The sequence below is a fragment of the Halichoeres trimaculatus genome, unplaced genomic scaffold (genome assembly GCF_033239565.1).
Source record: "Halichoeres trimaculatus isolate MK-OKI-2021-1 unplaced genomic scaffold, fHalTri1.1 fHalTri1_scaffold_15, whole genome shotgun sequence".
In the NCBI taxonomy this organism is placed as follows: domain Eukaryota; kingdom Metazoa; phylum Chordata; class Actinopteri; order Labriformes; family Labridae; genus Halichoeres; species Halichoeres trimaculatus.
The window spans coordinates 29,369,379-29,387,965 of record NW_027437193.1 but is presented as its reverse complement, the minus strand read 5'-3'; the positions used below and the strand labels follow the sequence as shown (position 1 = coordinate 29,387,965).

Sequence of the window (18,587 nt, the reverse complement as noted above, 5' to 3'; positions counted from 1 at the left end):
CTCCAACAAGCCCAGCTGCTCTGGTTTTTCCTGGTGTGAGATAGGATTGAGGTTATTAGGAGGAGAGGAATCGCCTTCAGAATAGTCATCAGGCTCTCTAACAGCGGTTGGTTCAGCTGTAATTATAGGATCCATCAAGTGCTGGAGCTGCAAATAGTAAAGCTGTACATTTAGCTGGTCATTAGATTAAAGCTTGTGACAGTTTTTAATATTTCTGCAAGCACATGAAGAGCATGGGCTGCAGACTGTAAATACAGCTGTATAGAACGGTAGGATGCCATTTTGGTCCTTTGCCTTTAAAACTGGAATATTTTCCATGAAAAACACCTAACTTCATCTTCACAGCGCAACATTAAACTGACAACTACAAGCCACTTTTCTAAAGTGACACCACGACATGCCTTCCAAATCTTTTGAGAGTGAGAGGCCAGATTTTGGTAAAAGTGAAGCTGAGGGCCAGGTACGAACAAAGATACTTTTCAACTGTGTTACATGTTTCAACTTAAGGATACATGTCCTCAGAGATTCAGAGAACTTTATCATTAGAAACTGTTATAGACCTTTGAGACACGTCTAGTCCTGAGAATTTCCTGAGATGTCCCTCCATGCAGCAAGGTGGCGCATTGAACTGAAATAGTGCATTAAAAGTTTAGCATCGTCAAAATTTGTTTTGAGATCACAGTAACACAGTCAGCTGTATTTTCCTTAAAGCCACAAGACTGAGGAGTTATTTGCTTTCATCTGACATTTCATCGTATTTCAAGGTAAAACAGCATTTAATAACCAGTTAGCTACCTTATATAGCTAATACCGTATTGACCTGAATATAGGACGACCCCAATTATAAGACAACCTTCCTGATTCCAAGACCAATCTTCAGAAAACGAATGATAACTAAAATTTACTTTGTAACTATTTTATTAATTGAAATTCTGAGACAATCATTGAAATAAGAAAGACTGCTTTTATTTTTGTCTCTAAATACAGTCACTAAGCTCCGTGTTTCAAATGTAGTTTGTAATAGGCATGCCTTCTCATACACACTCCTGTCAATCTCTTGGGAATGACTGCTTAGAGTGCCACAATAAGACAGTCTTGCGCGATTCACAATCTTTGGACATTACACTCCGTAACTTCATATTTTTTGTCCGCCTGACAGTTGTTTACACCTCTGCTGCGTTGACCCCCATTCTCATAAAATAAGCATCATAACTCATAACTCTGCCTCAGTTGTCTGACTTCAGGTCAGGTCTCAGACTTCACAAAAAGCTGCCGCTCTCTGCTGTCGCGGTTGTGTAGTGACCCTAGACAACTATCAGCATGTGTCAATGGTTAGACCAAGATTATGAGACACCCCCCCCCCACTAACACTAATGCTAGCTTGGTGCTGATGCTAGACATAAATTTCCTGCCAATTGAAATGATTCCTTGCATTCCTAAAACACTCAGAACTTCAGATTTTATAGTATTACTAGCTAATTCTTACACTACAGTAAAATGGCTACATTCTGGCATTTGCTTACATCTGACAATGGCTGAGAGATTACCAAATACTTTGTTGAGAATGGAGAAGAGAAGTAAAGAGCATACTTGATAACCAATCAGCTACCATTGACTACTTTTTCACTTCCCAGCAAGCATTGCTGTTACAATGGTAAAATTTAAACGCAAGTGGTGTGTTGAAAGCAAGAAGCAAACTCCAGTCTTAAAATATGAGACACTGAGGAAGGAATTAAAGAACACATTAGCCTGGCTCTAAAAACAGCTTTGGTCTGAATCGCTAATTTCGCTAACGGCGCACACTGATTTTTTTAAATCTAACTCTGCAGTTAAGTTTGTCCCTAGTTTGTCTCGTAAGAGGCAAAGCTTAGCTCAGGTGGTTGATGGGCGCCCTATAGTTGTTGGTATAGACTCAAAGCCTGATCATTGCCAGTATGGCCGCCCCAGCTGATTTGCTTCAGAACTCTCTTTCAGAAACAGACAGGTGATGTCACAGACTGCGTCCATTTATTAAAGTTTGTGGTTAAAAGATACAAGACACAAGACTCCATGTGTCTTCTGTCTTTTAACACACTCAGAGTGTCATTTTTCAATGTGTCAGTTGGAACAAAGTAGTTCCTAGCTTATTAGCTCGTCAGTTGCTAAATGCTAATACTAGCTTCTGTCAGAATGCAGCTCATTGGTTAGTATATCTGTTTTACTTTGATGTAAGGCCAGATGTCCCTCCTGAATGTCACTTGTCACCTCTTATTTCAGTCACTAATCAACCTTGAGTCAGTAAAATTAGAGCAGTTTGTGAAAGACATGTTTGATTTCATGTGTAGATAGTACAACCTTATAAAAGCCCGGCCTCAAGGGGACTGTAGCTAAAACACAGTTTATTTTCCTGTCTTTTCAGGGCCCTAATTTCAGCCCTGGCTGTTGAGAAGAAAGCAATAATGTGTTTTAGAAGGTAGATGTGCTCAGGGATAGGAGTCTCCTGAGTTTGGTGATACATGAACCACTGTGCCTCTGAGAGACAGTGCAAACCATCAGAGCGAAAAAGGCAGCAGCGGCAGGAGTCATGAAAGGCAAATGGAAATAAGACCAAGGGAACACACATGAGGGAAGGAGAGTCATGACTGAGAATGACAAACTGAGAGGTGATGAAAACCAGGGGACCAAGGAGCCAATGAAAACAAAATTCAAAGTGCTAATGGACTGACATCCTGCCTTTTATACCGCAAACATCAAGCACTCAAGGGTATGTCTAACTGCTGGTGTGTGTCACCCGAACCGCTGGCCTGAGGGCAGAGTGAAGCCATTGGCAGGCGAAAGCAGCCCGTCGATATTTATTGAGCGAAATTGAATCTGCTCGGAGGACAGACCCATGTTGGCACGTCTCCTTGCGTGCCTGCCAGCTTTATCTGATGGTCCCCATCGCCACTTGCAGAACAATCATCTCGACAATACAGGGAGCCCGCGACACGTCGAGCATGTCCTCGCACCCTCATCAAACCAAGGCCCATGAAAGTCACAGTTCAGTCCTCAGATTCAATAGAGCATGCCCGCAGAGATAACAGTAATTCTTTCCAGAGGCAGAAAGGTGAATGAAATTAGACTCCTTGTTTCCAGAGCAGATAACGCTCCTGGATGATTGTTCAAACATCTGAAAACAAGTGCAGCTGCTTCAGATATTTTCATTTTAGATTAGTTTGATAACGTTAGGATGACAATTCTAAGCCAGTAACAAATTAAGTTTTCCATTTTCAAACACCTTCGGTTCTACCCAGCTCCACACTTTTGCCAAAACTAAAACACATTTCAAACTCAGACAATTTGACACACTTAAATCTGATGTGATTTTCACATCTTTCTTCTGGGATTTTGCCACAAGCTGCACAGAAATATTTTCCCCTGAAGGGGTGAAAATCAGTTTTGAAGGAAAGATGATGTATAAATATTATTTGGAGAAGAGGTACATCGATATAATAACAAGAAGTGGCAGTTTGAAACTGCTTTTATCAGCAACAAGGTGATTGGATAAGAAAGGTAATTTAAATTCTGATTTGTTTGTTACATGATGGTAACACAAATCTGGTTTAGCTGGATGCAGGAGCATCCAATGGGAGATGTTCTGTTTCTTAGTTGAACTCTTGCTTTGCTTCATTAGACATCTGCTGCACTGGAAACCAATTAGCTCAGTTGGCTAAGTGCCCTGATTGATGGGGTTGGACATGAACATAAAATTACAACAGTCTTGGGTATTTGACATGAGAGACTTCTGTCAGGGCTGTTTTATTACTGCTCATGTTACTGTTTTAATATGGACAGGCCTCAAATGGAGAGAGATGATGTAAGAAACTTCTGAGTGTCCAGAAATATTAATTCAAACAGTTTCTTCTTCATTGCTAGCTTGGTGTCAAATGCCCAAACCATCTCAGTGGCCTTATTTTTTAAGCTGAAAAAGCAATGTCTCATCTGGTATCTATGATCACATTCTCTCAGTGTAACCAGGGGTCCTGGATGCATGTGAGTGTTAAAAGGTTGTAAGTTCCCTTATCACAAACATCTCATAAAGTTAAGGAAAAGATGTCAGCTGTGGGGCTTTTTGCTTGTAATACATCTATATTTTTCCTTCATCTTTGACATTCAAAAGACCAAAAAAACACTAAACATTTATCAAAGACTCTCTTTCAGTATTTGTTGGAGGTCAAAATGATCTTGCAGTTACCTTTTATTGCCAGAAGGGGTGCAAAAGGCAACACTTAATTATGAGCAATATTTCTCCTTCTGTGATTCTGTCACAATTTTTTTTAATATCAGAAAGGAACTATACAACAGTCAAAATATTTCTATCGTCAATGACACTTATGTTGTTCATATAAGAGCTTTCATGTACAAAATCGAGTTAAACATCATGTGATTTCATGGGGTATGATTACCACTTAGCCTTCTGAATTAAAACAACAGCATCTGTTACATTCAGCTTGCATGCTTGAGAAGAGTATAACCGCGTTTCCACCAAGCAGACCGGCTCGGTTCGTCTTGGTACGGCACACATTTTGAGGCGTTTTCACTGGCTTATCCCAGGACAGATCCCCAAATAACTGAGACAAGCCGTCCCACTTTTTTGAAACCCTTTCGTATGGGTGCCAGACTGAACTGATCTGACGTCAGAAGGTGGAGCTACAACACTGCAGACTGTTGACTGGTTGAAAGAATCGTCACTTACCCTGACATTGGCTGCATTTCTCCTGGTGGCACTCAGACTTCTCTGAAACAAAGCTTGATTTCACTTTGTATCAAAGATTTATTAGCGGGGTAAACTGTGTCGTGCTGCTACAGCGCCAAGCTATTGTTTAACGGCTGTGGCACAGTTTGCTGTAGAAACACAAACGGGATCAGGCTTAACTGTACCAAACTGTGCCAAACTGTACTGAACCAAACCAGACTACTTGGTGGAAACGCTAAAGTAAGGACTACCTTCCGATCTCTGAAAGACTGAGGTCCAGAATTGATCCTCTAGTTACTTTTTATTTCCACATGGCCCACGAAAGACAACATGCAAATGTGATTAAAACATTTTCTTTAATGGTTCTGTCTATGAATGCACAATATTATCAGCACACTATCGGTATCAGCTGATATTGGCTTAAAAATAGAAAATAATCGGCCAATATAATAAACCGATGAAACAAAGGGCAGAAGCTGCAGATATTTTTTGCACAGTTTAGATTTATCAGTCCCATGATTAGCTCCTATTTTAAGTAAAACTTTAATTTAAGCAGCAGGCTGTAAGGTACGTGTATCTGACTACTTTAGGCACATTAACCAAAATAAACCATCTTATGGAATTTGGGTTTAATTGCTGTATAGTTGCACTTCTCATATGTTTCCTGTGAACAGAGGTTAAGATCACTGACTATCAATTATGAAATTGGCCAAATTTGCCAACGTTGTGGGTAGTGTTGTGATTTTCTCAGGAAGAGCATCATCCAGCTTTGAAGTAGGATTCATTTATTTTTTCAATTTTTTAGTTTGAAAGCAATTGTCATAAATAAATATACAGTTTCAAGTATATATTTTTTATTTTGCGCAAGAAATTAATATTACATAGCAAATGCTACAAGAGTATGCACTATAATACAATATGCTACTTCCAATACAGAAGAAAGTGGATGATCTCTGCAATTATGTGCGCAGGAAAAATATTGGTATCGGAAAAATTGGATAAATGAGTTGTTAAATATTAGCATATCAAATATTGGCGAAAAACAAAAAACAAGATCGTGCATCCCTGGTTCTGTCATAAACATTTTAATTAGCAGAAATAATGTTGCAAGGTTACATCAAATGTTAGTCAGTTTACCAAAACTATGAATGATGGTTGCACACATCAGAGCTTTTGTGTTGAAAACTGAGTTACAAGTAATGTAATCTTTGACATTAGCAAATGACACATGCTCTGGAAAGTGATATATTCCACCTCTTCACTTCCCTTTGCTAATTTGAATTTAGCTGTTCTCTGATTAACTTGTATTTGATAAGATGTCCTTAAGATTTATTTTTGAGTTGTGTTGTGAATATTTTTGAGCCCCTCAGCAACACATCTGCTGTTACTGCCATGCCTGAATGCTGCGTTTGACAGCTTTTTCCAGTTTCCTTTGTTGTTCAGTGGACATGCTCCCAAACTGGATTGCCGTTGGGGGATGAATAAAGTTGTTAGAATCTTGAATTCGAACAAACTATAAATGATGCTGTCACACAGAGCAACATCGCTCCTGCATCCCTGGATGCTCTGCCACTTTTTTTGTTCGACTCAGCTATCTTCCAGCAGAAAGTTTCTGTTTTCAGGTAAAACAGTAAAGCTTATCCATCACACTTGGGTGCAGCAGTGTTCCCATTGTCCGTGTCCTGTGCAGTTCACTTTACTGCTGACAGATAGCAACAGAGCAGGGATCAGAAGCTGTCGCGTCTACACGAGTTAAGTGAATACTCCATTGTCCTGTTTTGTCTTTTCTGTCTGATGTCTCTCTTTTGTCTCTGTCTCTTTGTATCCATCTGACTCTCTCCCCCTCTCTGTCTCGGCAGCCCTGTTTAATCTTATTCCTGTGGGTCTGAGAGTGGTGGCCATCCAGGGAGTGAAGAGTGGCTTCTACATTGCCATGAATGGCGAAGGCATGCTCTACAGCTCGGTAAGCCCCCGTTAAGTTCTGCACTCCTTGGCGTTTGCTCATTTACATGTGTTGTGTTTTGTGCTGTTTGTTTTCTGCTTTAATATCCCGCTGCAGCAAAGACTCAGCCCTTTAAACCCTTTCATCTCGGCTCTATTCGAGAGCTCTTCAGATGTGCCTTTGTGTTGCCGTGCAGCATTTATTCACCCCCTCTTTGTTGTTGAAGCAGTATTGTGCATGTTTTACATTTAATTTGACATCAAGTTCAGTTCTCAGCCCTTTTTAAAATTGCTTCTTATTTTATGGGCTACTAACCCAGGCTCTTTATGTAGCAGCCATAAAGAGAAACTCCAGTGAATTTCATCGTCTTTTGATTTGGATGTTGTTTCTTCATTCAGTGTTTGCTCTGTGATGTAGTCTGGATAGTGCTCTGCAAAAATACGAGAGACCACATTTATACGAAGGCAACCTGAGCTGTTAAAGCCTTCATTTGTTCCTGGTGTGAATATTTCTAGAGGAATTAAAAGTATTCATTTTTATGATTGTAAATGATTTGCTCTGCCTGGTAAAAGTGGGATAAATTCACCACATTAGCAGAAGTACTCCTTCGAGTTTCATAAAAGATCTTGTGAAGACTCAGTGGGGGAGTAAATATTGTGTTGCCTGGATGTTTTATTTGCAGTGTTAAGATATGAGAAGTATAGGCTGGTGTGGGTGGAAGGTGCACGGATGGGGGTGGACACAGTCACAGATGTCAGCCGGAGAAAACATGGAGTCGTAGCTGTTGCATTGAGGATGCAGATATGCTTCTGCACGGTAGTGGAAAGGAGATGCAGAGGAGAGAAAGTGAGTGTGTGTGTGTGTGTGTGTGTGTGTGTGAGAGAGAGGGAAACAGGGTGAGGGCAAAGATATAAAGACATGGACCCTTGTTGGCATGGTTATGTAACCTCCACTCGCATGCTTCCTGATCCAGTTCATGAAAGTGTTAAAGGAAGAAGATGGTGTATAATTGGCTGTAGAAACCACAAACCTCTGCTGAGGGATTCTGTGAGGTCAGTCTCAAAAGAAAACAGCTTTGATGAATGTCTGCCAGGAGCCGGAACTCACAAACTGCCTGTTAAACTTTTTTCTTTCTCAAAATACTCATAAAATCTGTGAAGGACACGGTGAAGCGAGAGTCTGTCATATTACATCTAACATTTATTGATAAGGGAAGCACTTTACTGCTCGACAGACACGCCAGAGGACAAAAATCAGCTGTCAAAAACAAATAAAACAGTAATGAAAAGAGGCAGCTATTGTTTTAAAAAGCAAATTTATATGCAGAAGGAGAAGAGAATTGTACTTGTTAAGAGAAAACTACATCTGCCAATCTTAAAACCAATCAGAAAAAAAGATATATTTTCTCAAGATAATGGAAAAAGGGTTATAAAGTTTTACTTTAACACAAAAACAGAGGTTTTGACCTTTCCTAGACATTTAAGGTATCTTGATTTCCCAGGAGACTGTAAAGAAATGTTGATGAGTCATCCTGCACTCGGGGCCAAAAGTCTTCACCCAGTGACAGACTTTCTGCTATTTTAAGCTCCTCCCACTCAATAAACAGAACTTCTTTACAAGATGCTTTTGTCGGCTGTCAATACGAGCAAATACTTTACAGCTTTATATTATAAAGGAAACGAAAAACTGAAGAGACAAAAAACAATCATCTTACTCATTTCACTTGTAGTGATAGGCCATGTTTACTGAACTACAATACCCAGAGATGTTTTTTCACCAAGTTTTTAATTTATTGAGGGTGAATTTAACATTTTTTTATTCTAAAAATATATGACAGGAATTTATTACTGAGATATTTTCAACAAAAATACTCAAATTTTCCAACCTTAGCTCAAAATCTAGCAAATTTATTTGCAGTTGTGTTAAAAGGGGCTGTGAGGAGTTTGAAAGTGATCTTGAAAAAGTCTCCCTTCTAGATATATGCCTGATGGTAATCCACACTTAAAAGTGAGATAACCAGCGCCAACACGGGTTATTTCAAAATGCTACTTTCTGATCGGGTTGAGCAGGACTGGACTGATTTACTGATTCAACTCTCCATGACAACACCACGCCGACTGACAAAGTTCAGAAGTGAGAAGAGACATCTGTGTTTTTCTCTGCTGGAAACAATTTCTGAGAGCTTAACTTCTGGAGCCTGGAGCAGAAGAAAGCTAAACGGGTACAGCCCGAGCTTAAGGCTAACACAGGAGCTGAAGTGTTAGTGCTAATGTCCATTCCAACCCACAGTCAGCAGTTATTCTGCAGTGGTCTGTTCAAACTTGAGAGTCTATTAATAAAATGAAGAGTGAGGTAATGTTAGCTCTGCTTGGTAGATGACTGACAGGACAAAGCTAACCAGGATTTACTAACGTTACACATTACAGACATGTGTTAGAGCACCAGACTACCAGCTGTGCTAAATACAAACAGGTACTAAACTACTAACAACAGACAGTGTTTACTTGTTGTTTTGTTAGCCTACAGATACCTCGGAGCACCAGGCTGCCGATAGTGCTACATATAGCTGGCTACTACAACGTTTGCTTGATGTCACGTTTCAAACCATTGTACCCAATAAAAAGTTGTCCTGAACAAAGAAAATTTGTTTTGATCTGATCTCCATGCAAAAAAGTAATTTACGACAGTGTGTGTAAGACCCCAGGCCAGAAGGTGGCGAGGCAGTGCAATTAAAACAGATCCTCCTCAAAGCATCTTTGAATAATGAAGCTTTAATATTCAACTTGAAAAGCTGCATGAATAACAAGTGCATCTGATACTGGTACTAATGACTGTTTTCTTTGTAATAAGCAACCAAACTTGTGTTTGTATTGAGGTACAGATTTGGTTATGTAAGAGAACTGTACAAGAACTTGAATGATAATATCACTGTTCTGCTTGTTTATCAGTCTGATTCTTTAACTGTTGCTAAAGATTTGTATATCTTATATAATCTGTATTTTTTATGTGGAAAAAAGGAAAAATGTATGATCCTTAAAACATTAAATGATACTTTGTTGAAGCGCTTTTAGATTTTTGCATTTTTAATTTGTAGTTTGAGGAAATCCTTACTCATGCCAGATTGCACTTGAATACACTGAAGCAGCTTAGATAAATGTTGGGGTTTTTAAAAAGGCAGAAAGAACAAGCTGCCTCTTGTACAACTTGAGCACAACTTGGTGCCTGGACAGATTCATGAGGGCTCGCAGGTTCAGAGAGGGACGTGTGATAAGTGCGCAGGCAGTTATGACTCAGCCAGGTAGACTGATTCATTCATAACTTAATGCTCATAAAGAAGCGCTCAACTCACAGCTCTACTATAAGGCTTATAATAACCCTCCACCCACATATCTACATCTAATTAAAGTTAAACCGTGCCCAGACAGCATTCTTTTAATTTATGAAATTGATTCAAAGTTGGGGATTCAGTATGACCCCTACAACCGCCCACCCTGGATGAAATCACCATCTGCGTCAGACGAAATAATTATCGTTAACGAGAAGTGATTCAGACTCGTTTAACCATCAGCTTTATGGGATGAGGAGTCCATTTCTGACCCTTGTATCACATCAAGTGGTTGTTTGTCAGAAGCTGAGGCATTTTAACAAGAAGGAGAGTGAATGCGGTCTCTGGACGTACGGAGGAGGTCCGGCCTCTCAGATGTGGAGCATGGGAAATTAGCATGCATTGGTAAGCAGAACGCAGGGTGGTAAGCTGGATCACACAGAGGCTTATGAGCCTTGGAGAGCCTCTGAGTGCTCATAAAGAGGCTAAATTAACATGCAAACCACTGGATGAAAGCACACAGAGCCTCTGCTTCTGCCTCTAATTTCCATTATTTACCAACAGAGATTATGAATGTGATCGACGGAGGGAGAACTGCAGGAGTGTTTCCAGAGGACTCTAAGGGGGGGGAACATTTCCGTATTCACACTTTTATGAGAACTCTCCTGGTGCCATCACAGCCGTAAAATAAGTCCTTCAGTTTCATTTCTTCTTACTTACTCACATTTACTTTTATTATTATCAACACATTTTTAACCACCTCCTCCTCTTATTCTCTCCTCTTTCTTTCTTTAGGGTCTCTACTACATCATGTTTCCTCTCCTAGCTATAAAATGTCCCCCTGCTCGTTTTTGTTGTCTTGTTTTGTCATCTTTATATCTAAGAGCAGAGATGCCCGACTCTCTGGTTCTCTTTCTATCTCTCTCAGCCCCCCTCCTGGGAGATAATTACAGAGGGATATCCTCCCACTTCTCTAAAGCTCTACTGCTCTTTTTCTCTCCCTCGGTCTTTGCAGCTGTCTTGTTAGTGAGGATGTGCGACAGGCTTTATCTTCTTTACACTTGAGTTGCTTCTGAGAAGTTGTGCAACTTTCTCTTTGGTTATTCATCTGGGTGTCAGGTGCCTAGCTTTTCTTTTACCGGACAGTTTACGGTTACTGTTGATCAGTTAAGTGGAGCTAATGTAGCCATGGGTGAGCAGGAGATAATGCTTGTGTGGAGTGTTTAGTGATGAAGTGTGTGGGGGTTGAGCATCCACAATGAAGAGCTCTGTTCCATTATTTATAACACTTCTCAATATGACCTAGTTTACAGCACAGCAGTAACCACTGTTCACTTTATCAGGAGCTCTGTCTCTTTATTTTCCTATGTGTTCATCTTTTAAATCATCTTTCCATCCATCTGTGCATCTTTCCTCAGTTTATCAGTATAAATCTATACACATCTGTTAGTTATTTATCTCTGTTTTAAGTGCTCCCTCCATCTCTACCTGCCACCATATTAAATTCAACCTCCAGTGATACTTGGCAAGTCTTTGTCTCTCCTGCTGCAGTCCTCGGCACCAGCTCTTTGTAAGTTGTGTCCCGAGCAAAATAAGGACACAGAAAAGATGAAACTTTAGGGATGGGCACCTTTCTCATTTGAAACGCTATGCATGGCACCTGGCAATCGGTATCCCTACTCAACAGTACCAATTTCCAGTACTTTTGTGTGTGTTTATTGATTTGTTTTTAATAATTAAATCTCAAAGTTTTTCAATTCTGCAGGATTTTCCTAAAAAATTAAAATGCCAACCTTTACAAGAAACTTTTACAAGAATGTTCAATCACCACTTCTGGGTCTTGTGTGTATCAGTGTCTGCGTCTTCCTCAAACCCCGTCCTCAGCCTGTACGTTGATGTTTTGGTTCTATTGGGTCATTTCTGGGCGGAGAGTAAGCCTGGTTACATCAGAGAATCTCAGCGTGTCCAGTATGAAAGTGACTTTACATGTTGATTAGCCAGTGAAAGAAGCTATCCTGAATGGCTATGATAGTGGACTTAGCACGAAGAAAGAAAAACACAATCAAAGTGAAACAAAACGCCAAACAGATAAAGCTTCTTCTTCAATGAGGAAGATGCCTGGCTTGACTTCACCTGCTTTGGTTACTGTGGAGAGCAGCACAGGAGGAAGAGCAAAGCGAGTTGGCTTTCTAATGAGCAAGTATTTGTCAAATAACTCAGTGATCAGCTTGTGCTAGCTTGCCAGGTCAGGTGCACGGGTCTAGAGTCTCTTGCCTAGAAACGTGATGCTACAGGTGGTTGATGGGCCAGTGAATGTGTTCACGTAGTCATGGTCCGAGGAAGTGGGTGTGTGCTGCTGCTGGCACTGAGCCAAGGAGGAGGAGGAGCCCAACTTAATGCTGTGTTTACTAACAAGTAACCATTGTTTTTATGTGAATCAGTTTTCTTTACCACAGACAAAATTCAGACAGTACCTATGAAAGTACCTAATTCAGTACCTGTCCCTGTGTCGCTTCAAATCAAATTAGGCCTTTTTTTAAATTTGCAGCAAAAAAAAGTCAATTAAAAATTGTTCCACTAAGACTTTTATCAGAGAGCCGGCCTATTGTCCAGGGAGCCCTAATCTATCCTTTAACCATCCGGTCCCGGGGTCTGTGGGGTCACACATTCACAGCACCCTCTGAACTGTTCTGACTCTCTCTTTCAGTCTGCCACTAATTTTACTGCTCCTCATTTATGTCACAGAAAAAGTAATGTGTGGCAGTAAAACCTTCACTGAAGGCCCTGGAGGGATGAGTGAGGGAGGGTTGATGTGGAAGGTCAGGGAGAGCGTCAGATTTTGTTCTGGTGACAAATGACAAAGAGCTTGTGTGAGTGGTCTCTCTGTTCCCCGACTGCCTTGTCTTCATCTTTCACTGCCCAAAGAACCAAAGTGGTTTGAAGAATTTTTTGTTGTTGAGTTGAGTCAAAAACTTCAAGGAAGTCAGAAAGAAATGTTGAGTGCTTTACATCTTAAACAGATCAGTGGATACTTAGAGGTAATGCCCAGATATGACTACAGATGTTAGTAGTGTATCTACAGTTTATCAGGCGAGACAGAAGCAGTTAAAATCCCCTCACTAAAAGCTTTGGCTGACATCTTAAAATTGAATGTGAGATGTATTTAACAGCCAATATTTGGTAATTTTGCTTTGTTACTCAACCACAGCAATTTCCATCCAATTTAAGTTTTACTTTTAGTTTTAAAAGTTTGCCTCATTATCATTCAGCTTCATGCAGACAATGCTGATGAAAGGTAATGGACTGAGAGTGTTCTCCTGTGGTTAAGAGAGAGGAACATAAAGCAGATCAGAAAGTATCCAATCTGACAAATACAGAAAGCAAGTTTGGTGGTGATGTAAAGGTTTACTTTTAGGAATGGATTTTGAAGCTGTGAAGCATTACAGTCATTCTAAGGTTCAGTTTTAAAGTTATGTACTGACTTCCTGAAGTTTGGCTGCTCATCTGGCTTACCCTGTCCAGATATCTCTATCTCTGGAGCTTCTGAGTGCAACATTTTAACCTTTCATGAGGCTGATGTTTAGCTTTGGTGGCTAGCCAATTAGTGTTAGCTGTTATATAAAGAGAATCTCTACAATCTCTGAAGCAGCTCACAGTCTTAACTTGGGAAATGAAGACATGTGGAGTTAACATCTAAAAGTCTTCTTGTCTGTTCACATTTATTAACAGTGATTTATCCACACAAAGTCAGACAGAAGTGCTCAGATTTCTGAGCTGTGGCAGATTTTCAACCAATTTCCAAACCGAGCCACTCAGGTGTGGTCATGTTAAAATTTCAGTTCATGGACACATCTAATCAAATGTTTTTACAGTTGGCCTAACTTTTGTTTCATAGAAAAGTAGTGCATTGAATTTTCTTTGGATTTGCTCTTGCTTCAGTTTTTCTTTGTCTTGCCTCCAATTTAGCTCAGGACCATAAAAAACAGAACAGGGACGGAGCCAGGATTTCAGTTTAAGGTGGGCCCCAACCAATTTTGGGTGGGCCTTAGATTACAAAAGCTAGTAGATAAATATAAAATTATACTACTGTTATTACTTCTACTTGTATGTTTTAAAGCAGGTTTGGATGATTTTTGCTCCTTTAATATTTTATTGCATTTTATAATGCTAAGTGCATTAGACGGACCTACCTGCAATTGCTCTCCATGGTACTGGCCAAAGAGTAGTGCTCTAATGCACCAGTGGGCTGCGCTGCCTCAACTTTTCCTTATTATAGGCTGTAAAAGCAGCAACATTAACCACAATTAAATAAAAGACAAAAATTTACACTCTTTACCAATATCATTCTCTAGCCTGACCAGTATAACATGAAACTTATGTTTTAAAACATTTTTTTTTCCAACAGGCTAACAGATAGCTGCACTCTTCTCATTTTTTTTTTAAAAAAAGGGCATCTAATAATAAAAAAATGATCATAAAGGGACAAAATTTAATAAAATATTCCTTTAAACTGTTTTTTATTTTAATAGTTTAGGGTAGGCCTGTCAAAAAGTGGGTGGGCCTGGGACTGTTGGGCCCACCCATAATGCCGCCCCTGGAATAGAATTGAGTTAGATAGTCATATTAAAGAAGGATGCAAACCTTTAAAGTTAGACAAATCACCAAAAATCCACCAATCATTATGTGTTGCGAACAGGTTGCCACCTCTAATTCAAAAATATGAAGCTTTCAGGGGTGAATTTTCTTTAAAACTTGTTACTCTTTCAGCAAGACTTCCAAATTGTACCCATACGAGGGCCTGGCTGAATTGACTGAGGTGGGCACATAAAGGCTGTCTGTGAAGAGGCAGAAGGCCTTTCAAACTTGAACAAGGTTACGTTAGTCAGGCGAAGACAGATCTGAAAACTCTGTGTAAAAAACAAATGGGTGATGCCACAGACACTACGTCTGTGTATTATACAGTCCATTGTAGGGATTGGATTTTTTGGACATGAACTATGGATGTACCCTGGAGGGAAGTTAAGAAAGGACAGTACAGAACCTTGTCTGAGAGTGATTGACTTTCAGGGTGAGACAGAGATAAAGATAAACAGGAAGAGGGGGAGAGGTGGAGGAGGGACAGAAAAATTGACAAAGAGAGTTTTTTGGTTTAAGTAATGTCTAGACAATCCCCAGGCTGAACCTCTCCCAGAATAACAATGAGCTCTCCGGGAGTTCCATGACAGGTCTGGGATCCTCACCCAGGCCAAATCTCTCTGATGCACCCATGGCTCAGGCCCATATTTAAATGGAGCCCCCCTACCCTGCTCCTACCTTTGAAATCCTCCACATCTTTCTCCAAAGTCAAAGGACGCCTGTGGAAGCAGCGGGGCTCCTTAATGCAGAGCCAGAGAGCTGCCTCCCTTCTCAGATGGAGCGGCTATCTGATTTGGATTCAGGATGCGTTCAACCCAGTTCTGTTGGCAACCCAGTTTCATCTTCATTACAGCCTGCTCTCTTACTTCGTCATTCACTTTTCCTACACCTCACCCTTTACACCTTGCACAGGCTCCCAACACACTCATAACACGTCACTCATAACCCTGCGAGCAATGGGGGAGCGTCTGGGAATTTTTGTTGTTTGTAAAAATCCTTGAACAGCTTTGTACTGATTTCCTGGTAGGACAGGGAACTTCTATCAGTTCTCAGTTTCCTTTGGTGCATGTCAACTCCTAAACCTTCTTTTCTTTTCGTTTCCTGTTTTTGCAAACACAGTTTATTCACACAGGTTTTCCTTTTGTATTGAATCTACTTTTTCCAGAGGCTTGATGTATGTACAAAATACATCTTCATCCTCCTACTATTTATGTAACAGCTGTTGTTGTTGTTGTGACTTTTTTGAAACCTGCTTTTTTTACATTAAAGAGCATATTGCAGGTTATTTTTCTTGTAAATTAACACTTTAACATTGTCTGGTAATGGCGGTAGAATAAGCCAATCATTGTTTTTATATGTCATTCAACTAGACATGCGCCAATCAATCTGCTGGCTGATCGATCGGTGCAATTTTCCTTAATTTTAGGGGATCGGTGATCGGCCCATCCTTACATATGAAACTGATCTTATATACCTCCAGGAAGGTCTGACAGCCAGCCATTGTTGCTTTTTGCTCTGAGGCCTAAAACTCAGGACACTTTATTAGTCATTGTTTAATTTAAAACATAAAGGTTTTATTGTTTCACAGGTATTGTTCAGTTATTTTCAATAAAATAAGATTGGAACATTGAAGGTTTATGCTGTCAGTGTATGAAAATAAAAAATAAAAATTGGTATCGGCAGGTCAGACTTTTAAAAGATCGTCCAGAAAATTGTGATCAGTGCACCCCTACATTCAACAAAAAAAGCACAAGTTTAGAGGAAAAAGTGGCTGTTTTTGGTATAGCTGTTTTTCAGCATTGCGTCATTTGACGTAACAAAAGGGACTCGCATTCCTTTACCCTGCTTTGAGCAAATGTGAATAACAGGTTGTCATGAGTGAGAATGGGCTTTTTAGGTCGTGTTTATTGTGTTTCTTCTAAAGTATTATTGAATTTGACCTTTCATTAAGATGATTAAATGCAGAAATACTAGCTTAACAGGACATAGAGTCCACTAGCTTTGTTAGCTTTCGTGCTCAAGAGTCTTTTTGCGCTGCTGACAAGTTGGGACTTTATTTCTGCATCAGTCACAAAAAAAAAAAAACAGTCATCCATGGTGCCCATTTCTAGACAGAAAAATTGATATGATGGAGTCTGTTTTATAAAGTCTATGGATGAAGCTCAGGATGGGATACTGGAGCCATGTCTGGGTGAGACTGACGCGGCTGCTGTTCCATCCTTATTAGCAGCAGCAGCCTCTAGCCCGGCTCCCGGTGACAGATGGAGACATGGATTGCCAGAATTTCAGACTGAGATTCCACCCGACACAAACGTGAGCTGAGCATTATAGCTAAGTCTTGGTTTTCTGACTCTAGATCAGTGGATAGACCTCTCTGTTTTTCTCTCTGTGGGATTTATCATGACGGCTCAAAGCACTTTGCTTTACGACCATCTCTTAAACGTACTACTTATTTTTTTCAAGTCAGTGTATATGATTCCAAACTTTAAATATGTTGATGTGAACACAGCATTAGGCTACATATCACTAGCTAACAGCGCTAACTCACTGGGACACCTGCTCTGTTCTCCTCACACCACAACTCCACTGCTCTCCTACGGCTGTTATTCCTCTTCATCCTGCCCTGTTCCTGGTCTCCATCTTTCCTAACAAGCTCATAATTATAACCCAGAGGACCATCATATGGATAGGAATACAGATTTTCTTCCTCTTTATTGACAGGAGTGACAGTCTGATCCATGTTTGGTAATGTTAAACAGAGGCAGAAGCAGCAGGACTCCCGAATGTGATGTCACATTCCAATGCTGTTTTTTAACGCGGAAGTACAAAAACCTGTACTAAAATGTCGCCAGAAGACCCATGTGGTTTATTAACCTAGGAATCTTTTTTACAGGATTTTATTTTTGAGTTATTTTTCTATCAATTTCTGAACAGTTGTCTTTAACCTGCAGTATGCCCTATTAGCTGTCACTATCCATTCATGTTCTCCAGGAGATGTTTATTGCCTCACTTTGGGATTTTTCTTGCTGCAGGATCTCACAATGACAGAACATACAAAGACAACATCCACAGTAAAATCAGATTAAAACCAGACTTAAACTTTCGAAATCTACCTCCTGGCATTATCCAAGAGTATCTTGATGTGTGTTTCATTAAGATCCGCTCCTGCAGGAGATCCTCTGTCTATTTTTATTCTTCAGTTCTACTTGCAACCTTATGTGATGGATGTTCAGTAGTATGTGCTAAAACTGCTAAAATATTCATACCCCGTCCTTGGTGGCAGAGCGTTTGCTCACCAGGTATCAGGTGAACCCCTGTGTTTATTTATCCGAGACCCACAGTCCCACGTGCCCAGTTTCACTAACAAGTCCTTCACCTTTCTCCTTCACACCAACACAGAATATAAATAGGTGTCCTTGTAATCAGTTTACTATCGCTAAGCACAGCCCTGAAATGTGGCACGTCTTGTTTTAATTTTCCCTGTTTTTGCCGGGGAACCAACTTTAGCTGATTAGGTATTCTTGGCAGAGGAGAAGACAGGACTAACCTGTTGGTTTGCATTTTAATGAACACAGCATCTGTGTTGGGTGTGAAGGTGTCTGTTCAGGAATGTGTGTCTCTGTGCTTTTTCTTCCCCCCACTGTGCTTGCATGGTGCCTGTGTGTCTATTAAGAAGATCTCATTAATCACACGAGACTCCGACCTCGTCTCTTCACCCTGTATTTCCACTCAGTCATCCACAAACAAGGCACTCTGTCAAAGACTTCAAAGTCACTTACACTTCACCCCCATCATTCCCGAAGCCGCAGACAGGGCGCTTTCTAACCTGCCCCCAGCCTCCTCGTAGACAATAACAGAGTGATGCCCTTGTGGATGAATTTGGAGGGGATCCTGTGGCGTGTCAGCAGAGCGGACCGGCTGATTGGGAAGGGGAAGATGGCGAGCACATTCCTGTGTTTGTGTGGGAGTCT

General features: G+C 40.4%; 1 protein-coding gene across 4 annotated transcripts in view; it reads left to right on the top strand.

Annotated features, from left to right (window-relative positions):
* The window catches only part of fgf12a (fibroblast growth factor 12a), a 58,914-nt gene that overhangs the window by 28,034 nt on the left and 12,293 nt on the right, over window positions 1-18,587 (top strand). For all 4 annotated transcript variants that reach the window (XM_074689306.1, XM_074689305.1, XM_074689302.1 and 1 more), the window contains one exon: window positions 6,574-6,677. In XM_074689306.1, coding sequence (XP_074545407.1) covers window positions 6,574-6,677 — 104 coding nt within the window. The remainder of the gene's footprint in view (window positions 1-6,573; window positions 6,678-18,587) is intronic.